The sequence below is a fragment of the Megalopta genalis genome, chromosome 2 (assembly GCF_051020955.1).
Source record: "Megalopta genalis isolate 19385.01 chromosome 2, iyMegGena1_principal, whole genome shotgun sequence".
Taxonomy (NCBI): Eukaryota; Metazoa; Arthropoda; class Insecta; order Hymenoptera; family Halictidae; genus Megalopta; species Megalopta genalis.
The window spans coordinates 10,393,149-10,411,399 of NC_135014.1; the positions used below are offsets into that span (position 1 = coordinate 10,393,149).

General features: G+C 38.5%; 2 protein-coding genes across 2 annotated transcripts; one reads left to right on the plus strand and one right to left on the minus strand.

Annotated features, from left to right (window-relative positions):
* Positions 1 to 202: 202 nt before the first annotated feature.
* Positions 203 to 7,922, plus strand: Crag (DENN domain-containing protein Crag). The gene is made up of 18 exons (XM_076518350.1): positions 203 to 532; positions 603 to 1,205; positions 1,271 to 1,851; positions 1,928 to 2,168; positions 2,237 to 2,507; positions 2,772 to 2,863; positions 2,933 to 3,183; positions 3,253 to 3,423; positions 3,494 to 3,622; positions 3,698 to 3,947; positions 4,025 to 4,172; positions 4,241 to 4,441; positions 4,516 to 4,746; positions 4,823 to 5,067; positions 5,142 to 5,397; positions 5,757 to 6,158; positions 6,252 to 6,424; positions 6,561 to 7,922. The coding sequence occupies exons 1-18, from the start codon at positions 205 to 207 to the stop codon at positions 6,695 to 6,697; spliced, it is 4,710 nt and encodes a 1,569-aa protein (XP_076374465.1). The 5' UTR covers positions 203 to 204; the 3' UTR covers positions 6,698 to 7,922.
* morula (anaphase promoting complex subunit morula) lies at positions 7,816 to 11,634 on the minus strand. The gene is made up of 8 exons (XM_033471146.2): positions 11,171 to 11,634; positions 10,616 to 11,051; positions 10,304 to 10,545; positions 10,047 to 10,227; positions 9,743 to 9,968; positions 9,480 to 9,664; positions 8,866 to 9,411; positions 7,816 to 8,781 (listed from the first exon to the last, which is right to left on the minus strand). The coding sequence occupies exons 1-8, from the start codon at positions 11,243 to 11,245 to the stop codon at positions 8,342 to 8,344; spliced, it is 2,331 nt and encodes a 776-aa protein (XP_033327037.1). The 5' UTR covers positions 11,246 to 11,634; the 3' UTR covers positions 7,816 to 8,341.
* Positions 11,635 to 18,251: the final 6,617 nt, after the last annotated feature.

An 18,251-nucleotide genomic window follows, 5' to 3' on the forward strand; every position in this document is an offset into this window, starting at 1 on the left:
TCAATCAAGGATTATTATTTTTGTAAAATCGTTAGAAAACGAAAGTAACAGATATCATTACAAAATATATGAGAGGAGTTTTGCAGAGGATTATTTCAATACCATGTGAAGAAGTTTTTGGTTAAAGTTGGTAATTTTGTTTATATATTGTAAACATTGATTTATTTGTCCTAACATTTATAATTTCTGTGTGTCTAGGTAGTCATGGATGAAAGGAGGGTAGCAGATTATTTTGTTATCGCTGGTTTGCCCGGTCAAGATAGTGATTTTGAAAATGATAATGAAACTCAAGAGAAATTGGAAGATTGGTACCAAGAGGGAACACATGTCAAAGACATGCATATGAAACCTCCAATCACTGATCTTGCCATTATATTCCCAGCATTAGGCGAACAATGTCCAGAAGGATATACTTTGTTAGAGCATACTGTTTCAGGTTTATCAGCTGATTTAAACCATGGTAGCTTAAGAACAAATGAATGTTATTTATGTTATCGGAGAGGGAGAGACAAACCTCCTTTAGTTGATATAGGTAAGCCAAGAGGTATAATATATTAAAATTACATTGGCAGTATATGCTCAACAAAAAACACTAATTCCAGGTGTTATATATGATGGCAAAGAACGCATAATGCAAGATGCAAAAATGGTGTTGGAAACTCCTAATGGACATTTAGCAAATGTGAACAATTCGACATCAAGAATTTTTGTCACATACAGACGGGCAAGTCATAAAATGTCCTGCAACTCTTTAGTCGTAACAGATATATGTGTGATCTTGATGAATAAAGGAGAAACACCACCACATGCTTTTTGTATTATCAATAAGAACTTGAACAAGGGCATGTTGGGCAGCGATGTATATTTGTGTTACAAGAAGTCCATGAATCGCGCGAATCTAATATCATTTAAGCCAACCGTTCTTTACAAATATCCGATGTCTGATTATAATAGTTTTGTTTTTCCAAATTCTGTTGCAATGTTCTGCTTACCAATGGGAGCAACAATAGAATGTTGGCCAAAGATGGTCAGTAAACCAAAACCAGTGTTTTCGACATTTGTTTTAACTGTTGCCGATGCGGCTCAGAAAATATATGGTTCGGCGATAACGTTTTACGAGGAGATTGAATTGGAATTGGATATCTCCAATTCGAAAGAGAATCAACAGTTGCCCGATATTCTCGCGGAGAACATTCAGAATTCTGGTAGGAGAATATACATGCGTTCAATCTGTAAAATTATGTTTTATTAACTATGTGCTTTGTTGCAGTTGACCACACAGAAATCGATAAGGAACAGTCGCAAGTAAAAGCGCTTAAGCGGACTGGAATACTTAAGAAGCTTACCCAACTGCAATTGGAGAAGCTGCAGTTGACGGATCCCGCTTCTCAGTCGTTGAATATCAGTAAATCAATATGCATTCTGTCTCACTGGCCATTCTTCGATACGTTCGAGAAATTTTTAGTTTTTCTACATAGCCTGGTTAATAACAAACCGCAGAACGTTCCTATTGAGAAATATATAGCATATTTTTTGTACGACATACCGTTCCCGAGCCCACAGAGACCAAGAATCCTTGTACAATTAAGTAGCAACAACAGATTAATTTTAACACAACCGGAAGATTTAGCGTTGCCTAGGTCCGGCGCTAGTTTCCGGCAATTACTCACTAACTTAGGGCCTGACAATTGTTTACTTATATTGCTGTTAATATTAACTGAGCAGAAGATACTTGTACATTCATTGCGTCCTGATGTACTTACATCGGTCAGTGAAGCTATCGCAATGATATTATTTCCATTTAAGTGGCAATGTCCATACATACCATTATGTCCATTAGGTTTAGCAGAGGTAAATTATATGCTTATATTAACAATTTATGGGAAGGTATTATCGTGCAATATGAAAACGTGTTTTGAAATTACAGGTGTTGCATGCTCCGTTACCATTTTTAATCGGCGTGGATTCTAGATTCTTTGATCTATACGATCCACCCTCTGACGTTAATTGCGTTAATCTGGATACGAATAATATAGCAATTTGCGACGACAAGAAATATCTGAACGTAAAATTACTGCCTAAGAAGGCAGCTAGACAACTTCGAAATTGTCTAGAGCATCTTTATTCGAAACTGATCTCTTTGGGAAAAAGTTATTCATCTATGAAAGGTGTCTACAGCGTTTTTGTGTGTTCTCATTTCCTATTGTTTTCTCATATGTAATTGTTTTCCTTTCAGATTTAGACGATGAAGAGTTCAGCGTCGACAAAGAATTTCAACAGAAGCGGAAGGAGCAAGCTTTGGAACTTGAAATACAAGATGCTTTTTTAAGATTCACAGCTACCACATTAAAAGGATATCGTGCTTTCTTATTACCCATCACGAAAGCTCCAACAGTTGGCTCAACGGATCCGACTAGTTTGTTTAATATACAAGCGTTTCTCAGAAGTCGAGACAAAGCTCACGCGAAATTTTATAGCATGTTAGTGAAGACACAGATGTTTATAAGGTAGTACATGTGTTTTTCAATTGATGAAATTTTCAGTTTCTTCATTGCATAGTTTTATATATTACTGTACCACAAATTGCAATGTTTGAGACATGAATCAGATGTTGACGTTAGTATAAGATATCATATTCACTTTTTCATTATTTGCACAAGCGATGATACTTTATTGACATCATGATTAATAATATCGGTATCTGATTCACACATGTCTAAACATTGCAACGCATGAAAACATAATCAAATTAAAACATATTATGTTTTTAGGTTTATAGAAGAAACGAGTTTCGTATCCGATATGGATATGGCAGGTCTAGCGTTTTTCGACGAATGCACTGAACGCGTTGAGGATGAAAATGGTAACAATGAATCCAACACATTTCTTTATATTCTATCTCGTCGCTTAATATTTTTGTAACCATGTTTAGTACCACTTCTGGAACTGGATGAATCTCAGCATAGCGAACGAACAGTATTTATACCTCCACCGGAAGCTGGTCCGAGTCAAGCCCCGCTCATTTATCGCACATTTAAATTGAATCCCGATTTAATAAGGCCACAGAAACATTTCAATATAAAGAACGCGAATTTAAGTGCCTTCGGTATAATACCAGGGAGTCCCATGGCACGCAGAACGAAACACGAAATTAAGGTGGCACAGAGGATGGCACGCAAACAGGTACGACTTATTTGTTTTATCATTTTCGCTTTATAATTCATGATTCACAAATAATATTTCATTTTTTAGGCAGCAAAGCCAGATCGGTGGAGCAGATGCCTGCTCGGAACCTGTTACAGTCTTTGGTTTCTACATTTACCTGCGATGTTGCAAGTGTCTACGCAGCCAGCCACAATTTTACATCAGGCATACGATTTATTAGTTAAAATGTCGAAATTACATCTTGATCCTATCGAAGAGGTAAGCTTCGCGAGTTTTGAAACAACTCTTAGATTTATTTACAGAATTTTATAAGAAATTTTGGTTGCAGGTCTGTTACAGAGCTATGATGCAACTTTGTGGTGTTTATGGACAACCTGTCTTAGCTGTAAAATTATTATTTCATATGAAGCGCAGCGGTGTTCAACCAAATGCTCTTACATATGGATTTTATAACAAGGTTCGTTACTACTACGAACAACAATGTCTTTCTTTGTTTCATTGGATGATAATAAGTCAACGATGAAAATTGTAGGCCGTATTAGAAGCAACTTGGCCATCCGATATGACTAACTCCAGCCAATTGATGTGGAATAAACTTAGAAATGCCATAGTTGGAGCTGCGTTATTTAAAAGAGCTGGTAAACGCAGTGCTAGACGAAGGTTAAGTTCGAATGCAGATTTGTTAACTGTGGATGGTAAAACCGCGAATATGGAACATGCATTTTCTAGGTCTAGTCTTGACAGCTCTCATTCTCAAGACACAGAAGCTGCACACAGCGATTGTAAGCATTGATTAGCTTGACTTAATGTGTCGTGTTTTGTCAAGACGATTCACTGTCTCATTCTACTGTATGCACAGCTACGAAAGGAAGTTCCACTTCGGATTTACCAGAATACGGACCATTTGAAATAAAAAAGCTTCCACGACAAAACAGTATAGTAAAAGACTCTGTGGCATTAAATGCTATGCAAATAGAGGAACTCAATAATTCATCGATGACGCAAAGGTAACTTTATTGTTGTTTTTTTCCTTACTACTTAAGATTGTTTAAAATATGGTCTAAACCTGCTTCAGGTTGATTCCGAACTTAGAATCACCGTTGAAGAGTCCTATACGCACACCAGTCACCGAAAATGATCCGTTGGGTGCCCTAATTAATGACGAGACGCCGATCGTCTCGCCTTCAGAGGAGAACGATTCGAATTGCTCAACGTGTACTCTAACCGTTTTTAATAATGTCGAAGAGAGACCGGGAGGACCACTTTTATTTCGAAGGTAAATTTATTCCTTGATTTTCTTCAAATTTAATTTACTCCTCCTCGGAATATAATTCGATGATTTTGTTTCAGCAATGTCTTGCCACGTAGTGCAACATTTCATCAATCTATAGATGAAACAACCGGTGTCGCAATCGGTGGCCACTTACAAAGAAGCGAAACAATGCCCCATTCTGTGGCGCAGCAAGGAGAACAAGATAAAGAGAGGGAAAGGCTGGTAGAGTTGAGCAGTCTTTGGTCTCAAAAGGATAGTGTTACCTCCAGTTTATCCAGCCTAGGGTCTAGTTTGAAGCTTAGTTTCAAGTATAATCATATTTCGATCTGTCTAATAATTATGCTGTCACTTAATTCGGAAAATTTAAGAAAGCTCTTCTTTCAGCACTACAAGTTTAACAGGGAAGAAATCCAATGAGCTGATACTCGGTGGCTTGAATAGTTTAAAATCGGCCGCCACGACAGTGGTGAAAAAATTCGACGTAATTAAAGAAGCCATTTCTGCGACCAGCACACCTGTAAAACTTAAAGAGCGTGATTATAGAATGGCGCATGGAGCGTCGCACGAATCGCTGGATTCAATGACTGATGGATCTGTGCAAGATCGGAACGAAGCCCTGAAAATGGCTGGTCTGTACAATTCCAGACTCCGTTAAGAGATGAAAGAACGCAAAAAGTTAATCGAACAAATCTTCGTTAAACAGGTGACGGAAATCTTGATTCTTATGCTTTGGACGACCTAGAATGTTTATATTCAAAAGGATCAAGAGAACTCGACGAACGAATCGCTGTTGAGCTTGTACTGTCTAGTGCAAGTCGGTGTCATCATTGTGCCTCCATACTCTACGACGAAGAGATCATGGCTGGTTGGCAACCGGAGGACTCGAATTTAAATACTGTCTGTCAATATTGTGACAAAGCAACAGTACCTTTGCTGACTATAACGATATTAGATTATAGGTAATGGAAGGTACAGTATAATGTCTCTATGAGTGTCGTAGTTCCTACTTCACTAACTGTCGCGTGTTCATTATGAATAATGATGTATCAAGAAGACTTATATCACAGATAGATGACAGTAATTCATTTCCAAATTGTGTAACTTTTATTACAATTCAGTAATAAATCTGCGACATTTATAGGGGCAATACAGGTATACATAGTGATTCGTGGTAAACAAAACTACTAAATATATCTGTTGATCGTTAGACCATACGAATGATGACAGAGCTATTTTATTGTTTTTGTTCCAAGCGATTCACTTCGTATATATGAGTTTATATCGTGCGGTTGTAAAGTTCGAGTAAAATTTGTTAAAGATGCGAAGAAAACGAAAGGAAAAACGATCCTTTAATGGGAGCACTAGTTGAACTTTTGGACAAACCGAAAGAATTATTGGAACCCACCACAGTGCCATATTTGAACCCTTTAGTTCTAAGAAAGGAGTTAGAAAGTGTCTTAAGCCAAGAAGGTGATACATGTCTTACAAAGCATAAGTTTATCGAAGAACATCCAATTGTGTATTGGAATCTTATATGGTACTTTGAACGAATTAATTTAACGAGTCACTTGCCAGATCTATGGTTAAGTAACGATAAGAAACACGAACAAATAAACTATGGTGCAGTAGGTGTTAAAACCATGTGGGACAACGAGAGACTTCATATGGATCGTCTGCCTATGTACCTCCAATGGAAATTTAATGTTGCAGAGGATAAAACGTAAATGCAACTATTTGTGTTGGCGTCTAGTATTTAAATGTTTCGTTTTAAATGTATATATATATAACATTGTTTGACTTTCATTTATAACAGGTTAATGCAGTCAGTGATCACGCATGTTCGTCGAAATGATCTAGCGGATCCTATTAAAAGAGTGGCCTTAGAAAGAAGCAGAAATCAAGCACTTGACCAACCTCTATTTTCTATATACCGTGATATCTTGTTTTTGGCATTTACTGTCTTGGGTAGAGGGAATATTGATCAAGGTAATACAGCAAACTCGTTAAAATTGGTGGAAGAGTTCTTTTGGTTTCACGATTACTAAATTATGTCCACATAGATTTTTCATGTATAGAATTAATTTTGTACAGGTGTTAAAAGGTTTACTTGTGTTGCTTGCAGGTGTTTTCGACAGAGAATATAATTTATCATTAGACAGATTATCAGAAGGTGAGGAGAAGCTGTTGTGTAAACTTGATGCTCCACCCTCGATGATGTCAGTGTGTTGCAGACATTATTTTAAGCAACTGAGCGTGTAAAAATAAAGAGTAAAAGGTATAAAAAAATGGTGTAATATATTGTGAAAATCAATAGAACATTCTGGAGAAACATTACAGGTTTATCTGTTCAAGTCTGATTTCGATATTCGTAGCGAATCGATTTTCTTTTTTAGATGAACGCGTGTGCGATCATTTACCACGAAATTTTCGTGAGGGCACTCGATATATCTCGATGAATTCGCTTAACAAATACGAATTATACACTTCTTTTCATATTTGAAGTATGCAATTTACTATAAATAATTTTTTTATTTAGAAAGTAGGCTGCGCATACAATTTCTTATGGCAATATGTGAATACCTACTTAGTTGTATCTATCAACGTGATATTAATAATTTTTCAGTACCAAAGAAACTGACTTGATCATAAAACTGTAGATTCGATTTCTTTTTAATACGAAATATACGAGGTTATGCGGTACGCAAGTATCGCGACACGAATTTTCTAATTGGTATTAATTTCAACAATGTTCGCTTCGTAATTACACGGATTAAATGACTACGGTTGCGTTTCGAAACACAGAGGGTAGCAATAGGACTCTTTACGTCTATATAACATTAACAAAAAAAAAGACAATATTAATTTTCTTATATTTTAGTTGGAACAATTTAAATAGTTTATGACTAATAGTTGAATAATTTACGCGTTCACGATGAAAAGTGCTTGAAACTATAACATCGACTCTCATTTATTACTTTGTAGTGTTAGGTGTACAAAAACAGATTATTTTTACGAATTTGTTGCATTGAAAAAGAAATAGTAATTACTTGTCTAGTTCTTTGTTCTCAATTCATGAGTATTCATTTTATTTTTGCAAGCTTTGATATTTAACAACACAAAATCGTATTTCTGTAGGCTAGTCAATAATACGGAGCCGCAATTAATAATAAGGGAAAGGATTCTCTTGAAAAATTTTCGAAAGTATTCTACACCTTCAAATTTAGGAAAATTCTATAATAGAGAACTTTACTTGCGAAGACTTATACTTCTAAAATGGACCGATGTTTGTTAAATTTGTTATTATTCTTGTGTTTAGAATACAATTGCAAATTTTTCCGCGGGTTTTGGCCATGCTGTAAAAAAAAATTCGACGTGACTTAGAGAATTCTAACATTTTATTATTTTCGTACATTTTTAACAGTGCCCGCTTGGAAAATAATGTAAAACAATTATAAATTAATAAATGCGATCTTTTAATTATGTACAGACACGAACATTTACTTTGACTTTTAATTTAAGCATCATTAACGGTGATCCGACATTAACAATTTTCTTGATTTGGTACGAAACTTCGGTACAAAAAAAATATTGTTTTTCTGTTGCGTATATAAATTGTACTATAGATCGTTCGTTAAAAATCATAGCAACGAAATATGCATATACAAATTAATGAAATCATGCTATGCACTTTTCACTATGAACTCTGTAAAAAGTGTACTACTGTATGTATATTCGTTCATTACTATATCATGAATATAAGATACAAATAAAAGTCAGTCATGGTATTTTATATAAATGTGTTTCCTTATGTTATGTTTGTTCGTAGGACAGTTTCGCAAGGTTCACGAAAGAAAAACGGTATGAATAGTACTAGCTATAATTAAAGTAAGTATTTTAATTATTCTATGCTTTTGGTAAACGATACAAACCACCAGAGAATAGCAGCTGGTGTTCTCTGACCTTTCTATCAAGAAATTGTTTTAATTCAAGTAAACCACATTCCATCGAACCTGGACCTTGAGACGCAAACATTTTCAACATCTGATGAATTCTTTCCAAAGGCATCGAATCTAAGTTAGTCAACATTCCAACGATGTAGGACCAGAATACTTGCAGCTCCTCTTCCCTCTGATCACTCGCGGATGCCATTACACTTTCAACCTCTTCTTCTTCAACGACGTTTGTTAATGACCTACTTTTCGTGGAACTCTCCTCTTGCAGTATGAAAACATCGTTCGAACTTTCTTTCAATATTCCCTGCGATACCCAGAACGTTATTTTTCTTCTGAGCACTGTAGCTGGAGCGTGCATTACCTCTGCCAGTTCTTCTAAAGTCCACTCTTCTGTAAAAATGATTTTGAAAGCACAGTTATAAATATGTTCAAAGAATGAACACTTCAAGTTCATAATTTGCTAATATTTCTTACTCTTATCTTGAAAATGTAAGATTATCGTGGCGTGAATCGGTGTCACATTAATTTCTGACTTTCTGTCTTTTAATTCAATCTCTAACGTGACGTTTCCAAGATGAGGCTTCCAACAAAGTGTTCGATTTCCCTTCAAGGTTTCAAACGCCTTCACATATTTATTCAATTGGGTCTGCACAATTTTGGGCAATTCTAATTTCCAGTTCTCCTTGAACGGCGGCCAAAATTGCGCTGACAATATCAAAGCAGACGTGGGAAACTCCTCTTTCTCCAATGTATAGCTAGTATCCGACTGTATATGCCCGTCTATTCTCTTGGAATCATATACATCTTTCAACATAACCTCGCAGAAATGAAGTTGATTCTCTCCGAAACGCCTTTTCAACAATTCTAAATGGCGAATCTCTCGCTCAGTATGGTAATTCAATTGAGACAATAATCTGTCTGCTAATAGCGTGCGATATTCGTTCACGAATAAATCCTGGCTGCCATACACGCTCACCAACGTCGAGATTATATCAGACACTCGACGTTGTGCTGATTTTGCTGTAAAAGTGTTTCGATTAAAACTCAATACAAACGACATAATCTTTAATTCTATTTTTTAAATGTACCAGGATCAGCATCGACAGGATCAGGCATCCATTTATCCCAATCTTCATCTTCTTCTTCATCGGAGTAATCATCTAGCTGCAATGTTTCGCCTTTCACTAATTCATCTGCTAGATCACTCGACGAATCGTCGACCAAGTCGCTTACGACGCAGCGCACAGTATCTTCTCTCGTTCTCAAATAAACTCTGCATCAAATGTAAATTATTTTCTTTAAAATTGATGTATTATATTGCTGTGTTATATGTAATTCTAACAATAAGTACTTGATTGGTTCTGTTATTGTTTCGAGAAGAACTCCTGTAGGATCCAGTTGTTTCAATGCTCTTATAGCTGCGATATAGGCAGTTAATATATCCGGTGTATTCACGCCTGGATGCAATAATCTCGTTGTTAGAGCATCCTGTAAACTATCTATTAAAACTTTTCGCAAATCGGTTCGTTCCAAGCAAACGCGTAAGTCGTCTATCGCTGGTTGAGAATCAGGATACTCTGAACATAAGAATAATCTAAGTACATATGTATGTATATGTATAAGTTATATTATGTATGTAATGTATAGAAGAATACCTATTATAATATCGAAAAGCTGCTCAATTCGAAATCTCGTGTACGTTTCATACAGAAAGTGAGATAGCTTTTGTTTAAATTTATTTATAGCATTCCGAGTTTGGTCGCTCAAGGAAATGATTTTTGAGAAGCCACCAGAGTATACTCTTATCAACCAACTCATAACGATTGTTTCAAGCCACTGTAAAATTAAATATTAAATACCATGCTTGCTTCAAAGTTTACGCAAGTATTTCACATAGATCATATTTTTTTACATTTTCAAGTGACTCTAACTGCGATACATCAAATGTTTTATCGCATGATTGATTCACATGATTCTTAATGTGTACGTGAATCAACGATGTTAGAACGTTTCCGGCTAGCCTCTCCAATAATTCTAGTTCAATCAATTTTCGATTTGTTTCATGGAACATAATCACTATTTGCTGACAACGACATTTCTCTACTTCCAGATAGCATCCAGTACATTGAAGGTAATCACTGCCAGCAGTAGTTACTGAAATAATAGACGATACATCAACAGAGAACAATACAACAATAGATATATAAATTTAAATATTAATTACCTTGCGTTGAATTGTCTGTGCAACAGAATACATTGAATGCAATCTTATAAAATTGTTCTACTACATACTCATAACCAAGTGGTATTTGACTTAATAATGTGGATCTCACAATTAATTTAAATCTACTTGGTACGTCACTTTCACTTGTTGTGGAACAAATTGATTCTTCTTGTACAAGGTATTCTAATCTTTTTAACAATGGCAAAAATTCTGTCATACGTGTATATAGGCCATCTACCGCACTTTTGAATTGTTCAAAACCTTCTTGTTTGTCAACATTGCATGTAAATTTTTGCCAAAATGCAGGAGCAATGCTTTGTCGCATGTGATATTTTATTCGACAAATCACCATATCTTCAACCAAATGTTTCAAGCTTAGTGCTTTTATATCTTCGATAATTTTGGTGAATTCTTCATCTCTGCATTCATTTTGAAGCTGTAAAAACATATTTTCTTATTATAATGTCACGTCGGCTTCAGCATACAGTATGACAAATGTTAAATCTCCGTTAACATTTAATAAATATGACAGAAATTAATAAAATGTTAACACACCTTTCCATTCAAAATAGGAAATGCGTACTGTATTTGAGAGATGACCTCGGCTTCATTTCTCTTACATTTATCCATATTACCAAAAATAAGTTAACTCTCCATGAATATCAAAAATTAATCATAAAATTTTCAAAACTGTCTTTTAAAATACAACCATTGTAATACCGCACTAAACAACTATAATAATATCATCGGATAATATTTCTAATTAATCAGTTATTATCAGTTATTCAAACCCGTTTCATAGAATAACCTCAAATAATTTGACAGGTACACAGTAAATAATTAATATTTAATTTCTAAAACATAATTTATGCAATTTTATGACTAATTTCGATTGAAGTCTTAGTCACAATTCTAGTATACTTTGTGCATATTTGACTCGTAATTAGTTATTAACGATTTTTCGTGAGCATTTTTCTACGTCCATACCGCACAATGTGTAAGACAAGAACAGCTAATTATGAGACAAAGATAACGATAGACTGGGGACTACTGGCGCCATCCACGGAAAAATGCTGAAACTGCTAGCCAAATTTTCCGTCATCAGTTTCAGTCTTCTGCCACAGATGACGCTACAAGTTTTTGGCGAGTAGTTTCAGCATTCTGTCACGGATGGAGCCACATAATCTCGGCGAGAAGTTTCACCGTTCTGCCACGGGATGGCGCCACATATTCTCGGCATGAAGTTTCACTGTTCTGCCACGGATGGCGCTACATGTTCTTGGCGAGTAGTTTCAGCGTTTCGCCACGGATGGAGCCACATATTCTCGGCGAGAAGTTTTACCGTTCTGCCACGAGATGGCGCCATATATTCTCGGCATGAAGTTTCACTGTTCTACCACGGATGGCGTTACAAGTTTTCGGCGAGTAGTTTCAGCATTCCGTCACGGATGGCACCACATACTCTCGGCGAGAAGTTTCGCCAATTTGCCACGGATGGCACCACAAGTTCTCGGCGAGTAGTTTCAGTTTTCTGCCACGGATGGCGCCACAAATTTCCGGCGAATAGTTTCAGCTTTCTGCCACGGATGGCGCCACAAGTTCTCGGCGTGTGGCGTACGCCCGTACAAGCGGCACACTGCGCCACCTACAACTTAGTAACTAGCTGTTGCTACGCAACCACTGGACTCTCATACAGTCTAATATCAACCTCCCGAGAGTATAGACGTACAGAATCTTGAGTGATTTAACGTGCAGCACCTGCCCAAAGGCTTATCCACACGGCCCCCATGGGCGCGGAATTGAGATACGCTCAATAAGCGCGCTCCCACATGCCAAGCCATGCAGGAGCTACCAGTTACTACGAGGACGCGGACTCTCGTCAGCAGACAACTGGTGGTGCCGAGCCCTTTCTATGCTCTACCGGCTCAGCAGGTCGGTTCCCGAGCTGAATACCGCAGCTCACCCGTCGAGGCCCCCAACAACTTAAGGGTGGGACAGAACGAGGAAGGAGGGAAGAGGTAAGGAGAGGAAGGGAAGGAGCCTCTGGCCAACTTTAGCCGTTTACCACTGCCCCCTCGATGGACCTACCCACTGCCGGCCCGAGGTATCCCGGGCCAGATGGCCGGGACCTCGTGGGCACGCCGACACCCGAGGTACCAGTATTTAGAAGGCCGACTGGTAGGACCTGTCGTAGCAAAGCTACTACCATGTTTGGAGACACCGCATCTCCAGCACTGGTCGGCTAGCGCTTCGGGATCGTGTAGTCGCTACTCTACAACGCCTAGCACTTAGGAATCAGCAGAATAGGACCCGGCAAGCCGTATCCTACCCGCCTTTCTGCCTGTGTTCAGCGCCCTGCGCCAGTATAGACGTACAGTCTAATATCAACCTCCCAAGAGCATAGACGTACAAACAGTCTAAAGACGTACGCATAAAGTTAAATAAAACACGTTACAAGTTAGCCAAATTAACTGTTTCCTTTATTACCGAAAAGCCATCGTCCCCAGTTCTCAGAGAATCCAGTTTAAGAGAACCTAATACCAAGCAAACCGCCACATATTAATTGGTGCCGAAACCCGGGACCACAAGATGGCCGACAAAGAAGGTAAAATGGAAATCGCGGTAAGTGAGTTCAGAAATGCGAAACTACCTAACTTTTGGCGAGAAGAACCCAAACTATGGTTCGCCATGCTCGAACGTGAATTCGCGGCATATACTGTAAAAGCCGACGCGGTAAAATGCGCTGCGGTAATCAGACATCTAGATATCGCATCGATGAAAGTGGTTGCCGACGTTATAGCTGCACCTCCAACAGACGACTCGTATATTCAAATAAAAGAGGCCCTCATCTCGCGTTTGGCAACGTCCGAAGAGACTCAATTGAGACAGCTGCTGTCGGGAATCGATCTGCAGAACAAAAGACCATCGGAACTACTGCGAGAAATGACGCTCCTCGCAGGGAAAAATGTTTCCGATAGCGTCCTATGCACGCTATGGCTGAAACGGCTACCTGCCCGAGTACAAGAGGTCCTGTCCGTGGTCGAAGGAGTCTCAACGGAAAAATTAGCTCTACTCGCTGACAAAACGATCGAAAGATCGTCGCAATGGGAGAATGGCAAGCCTCTCGGCACTGTATCCATGAATCTTTGGAACGATTGTGCGGCATTGCATAATCCGAATGGCATCACTGTGAATTCGAACAGTCCGAACGGTGTGATGACTGCAGTTTTGCATCTATCTTCGGGTGCCACTGGTATCAGGTGGTATGCTCGGGCAAGATCAAGTGTCGTGTAAATCTTAGTGTTTGTGAGATGGTGCGCTATGTCGTGTATATGTGGTAGTGGATAAAACGGTCTGGTTGAGTCATGTTATTTAATCTGCGATAGTCACCGCAAGGTCTCCACTCACCGGTCTTTTTCCTTACCATGTGTAAGGGACTAGCCCATTGGCTGCTAGAGGGTTGACAAATACCGTGTCGCATCATCTCTTCGAATTCTGCCTTAGCAGCTTTAAGTCTGTCTGGAGGCAGACGACGTGCTCGTTCTGCGATTGGTGTACCTTTGGTGGTGATATGATGTTGTACGCCGTGTTTTAGGTACGCTTTGGAGTTCTGCCTGGTGATTGAACTAAATTCTTTTAGCAACGTAGAAAAACTGTTAGTCTTACCTATTGTAGTCACTGTTGGTTGAGTCGAGTTTATGACTTTTCCAACTGAAAATAGGCGTGTCTGACTATCAATGAGTCGTTTGTTTTTTATGTCCGCCAGTAGGCCGTGTTGTCCTAAAAAATCTGCTCCTAGGATGGCTTTGGTTGTATCAGCGACGATGAATCTCCATGAGAACTGTCTTCGAAGACCCAAGTTTAAAGAGAGCAGCTGTTCACCATACGTGTTTATGGGTGTTCCATTTGCTGCGTACAGTTTAAAATCGTCGTCTATTCTTCTTTGGATGTGTGGAGACTTTGGTATGACTGATACATCGGCTCCTGTATCTACCAAATATCTCGCACCTGTTTGTTTGTCGCTTATGATTAGGCGATTTTGTACGTTAATACCATCCTGCAACGCCTCAATACGGGACAGTGTGTTTAGTTTCCCTGACTCTTCCTTTTATCGAGTCCTTTCCATTGGCAGGGTTGTCTGCATTTCCACGAGTTCTCGCCGAACTTCCTGTGGAAATAGCATAGTCCGTAATCTCTGGTTCGACTCCTTGATTTCGAACTGTATCTTCGGAATTTATTGCGTTCCGGACGTCGTCCTCTGTGGGTGTCTCGGACTGATGCTTCGAGTTGAGCTACTCGCTTGGTGAGCTCAGCCATTTCTGAGCTTGGGCCGGGGCCACGTGGTTGGGCCGCCATCTTGTCTTCCTCCATAACGTGAGGCGTAAAGGCCGTTGACTCGTATTGCGACGATCTTTCGATCGTTTTATCAGCGAGTAGAGCTAATTTTTCCGTTGAGACTCCCTCGACCACGGACAGGACCTCTCGAAGGACCTTTTGTACTCGGGCAGGTAGCCGTTGAAGCCATAGCGTACATAGGGCGCTATCGGAAACATTTTTCCCTGCGAGGAGCGTCATTTCTCGCAGTAGTTCCGATGGTCTTTTGTTCTGTAGATCGATTCCCGACAGCAGCTGTCTCAATTGCGTCTCTTCGGACGTTGCCAAACGCGAGATGAGGGCCTCTTTTATTTGAATATACGAGTCGTCTGTTGGAGGTGCAGCTATAACGTCGGCGACAACTTTCATCGATGCGGTATCTAGATGTCTGATTACCGCAGCGCATTTTACCGCGTCGGCTTTTACAGTATATGCCGCGAATTTACGTTCGAGCATGGCGAACCATAGCTTGGGTTCTTCTCGCCAAAAGTTAGGTAGATTCGCGTTTCTGAACTCACTTACCGCGATTTCCATTTTACCTTCTTTGTCAGCCATCTTGTGGTCCCGGGTTTCGGCACCAATTAATATGTGGCGGTTTGCGTAGCAACAGCTAGTTACTAAGTTGTAGGTGGCGCTGTGTGCCGCTTGTACGGGCGTACGCCACAGGCTTATACGCAGATGAATCGTGTCGCAGTAACACGTATTATCCGCGCAAATTCTTTTGCCATAATGTTATAAATTATAATTTCAGCAATTATTCAATTAATGTGTTATATTAACCACGTGTGTGTGTGTGTGCATTGACTAGAAAATGCAGATGTTTGGTAATTTGGAAATAATTAATTAATTAGTCAACAATTCTGCTGCGAAACATTACGGAGAATTGATTAGTGAACTCAACAGATAATTGCTAATAACTCGCTTCTCATTAGTGATTGATGAACATTTACTATCAGGAATATAGAACGTACCTTCAATTACTTCCACATATAGTTTATAGTCAGACTCTTTATCTAATTAAATAGTTATTACCTATTATTCAGACCCATGTCATAGGATAACCTCAAATAATTTGACAGGTAGGAATAACATTATATATTTCAAACATTTTAGTGGATGTTTTTAATAAAACATGTGTAGCTCTTTTAAATCTCGAGCTATAGGTGTCTTATAAACATTGAAAGTGTATGCAACCAAGGTGATTTGCTGAAGTAATTTTTCAAAATGCTTGTTCTTTAAAATGTTTTCAATCTCCCTTTCGTAATAGTCTTCTGGGCGTGATTCCAAATAAGATTCAAGATGTGTTTTAACATCAGCTAAATAATTAACCTTTGATCGGACTCTACTAGTGGAGTCTCTCTAGAGATTTTAAGGCAACATTATCAAACTATTGTTCATTGAAGTTAGTGGTAGGTGTTACCGTCATTCTTGGTTATCTGTTCTGCTGAATGCACGGGTTTAGTCAGTTTCTGCACGATCTGCGGAGGTAGTAGATTCGTTCTCCTTCCAGAAGTTCAGGGTACTCCAACTCTTGACTTCCGGTCCAGTCTTGTGATCGGTCCAGTCTGGTTATCATAGTGGTAACTTTGTTACCTGAGTCACCGATTCACATTTGGTCCGCAATGATTACTCTACATGTACTGTGTAGAAAGAGGGCCATATCGAATACCGGCTTCTTTCTGACTCCTTTTCATTATTATAAAGTGATTGTAAAATAGAATAAGAACTGTAATGTTTGAAAATAAAAGTACTATAAAACTCAATCCAAACGTCTTTTCATTTCAGGTAATTTTATTTTGTTCCTCACCCCCCTCACTCTATTCCTCTCCTCTACCATACTCATTTAATATATATTCTCAAATTCCTTCCTCCATTTCTTTCTCCTCCTGTATCACTGTAACATGTGTTCTCACATTTGTGTTTCTTCTCCTCCACATCAGTATCCGCTTTCTTCCTCGTGCTCTCTATACTTTGCAGTTTCACCCCATCTCGCTTCTTCCTCATCCCTTTTCAAATATTCTAGAACCCTTCCTAACTCTTACCTCTCTTCTACTCTTCCCCTCTTTTCATTCCTCTTTCATTCCGCCAACTATCTTCTACTCTCTCTCTCTCTCTCTCTCTCTCTCTTCCTTCTCGCCCTTCTTTAAAATCGTTCCATCGTTCACGTACTCCTTTCTCTTCCTCTCTCATTTTGACAGCTTCCATTACTTTTCCATTGACTTAAACTACTTGCTAATTGTATCAGGAGTACATACGAGAGGTATTCTCGAATTTCTTTGTCTGGCTTGTGATTGACTTGTACTACTGAAATTTCGAGTATCAGCAGCACAATTTCTCGAGGAGGTATCTTAAAATTCATTTTCTGGCTTGTTATTGACTTGTACCATTAGTGGTACAATTTTAGAATTGGGAAAATTTTCGAGTTTTCGAAATTTTTGCCCGGCCTGTTATTGACTTGTACTACTGAAATCTCGAGAAGTCAAAATTTTTTCCATATCATATTCTCCTGATACAATTTTCGATATTCGATGTCTGGCCTGACGTTGACCTGTACTACTTTTTCCGAGAAATTTCGAATTTTGGTATTAGGAGCACATGATGTGCGACATGTCTGGCCTAACGTTGACTCGTACTACTTTTTTCGAAAAAATTCAAATTTTCTAGATTTCAGTAGTACAAGTCAATAACAGGCCAGAAACGAAATTTCGAAAATTTGCCAAATTTCAGTGGTACAAGTCAATAACAAGCCAGACAATGAATTTCAGGATACCTCCACGAGATTATGTTCTCCTGATACTCGAAATTTCAGTAGTACAAGTCAATCATAATTCCGAATAGTTTCAGAGAAATTTTTGGACTTAGGAGGGGTATATGGGTTAAATAAATAGATAGTGATGTTTAGAATACATATATTTATTCATTATTAACAATACACATTAATACAACGTTTTATAATCATTATTTTGCTTATTCTACGTGTTTGTAGCGTTCCTATGGTTAAGTGCAGGCACGTCGATTGCGTGAAATGGCTAATTTGGGAGCTCCTTAAAGATGCACCTGTGCCATGTAGATCTTGACGATTGTTCGCAGCTCACGATCAGGACTGAGGTCACGACGAAAATTGCGAGAAAATTACGAGGAAAATTACGAGAAAAATCATGAGAGAAATCATGAGAGAAATCACGAGAGAAATCAAGAGAAAAATCACGAGAGAAATCACGAGGAAAATCACGAGAAAAATTATCAAGAAAATTATGACGAA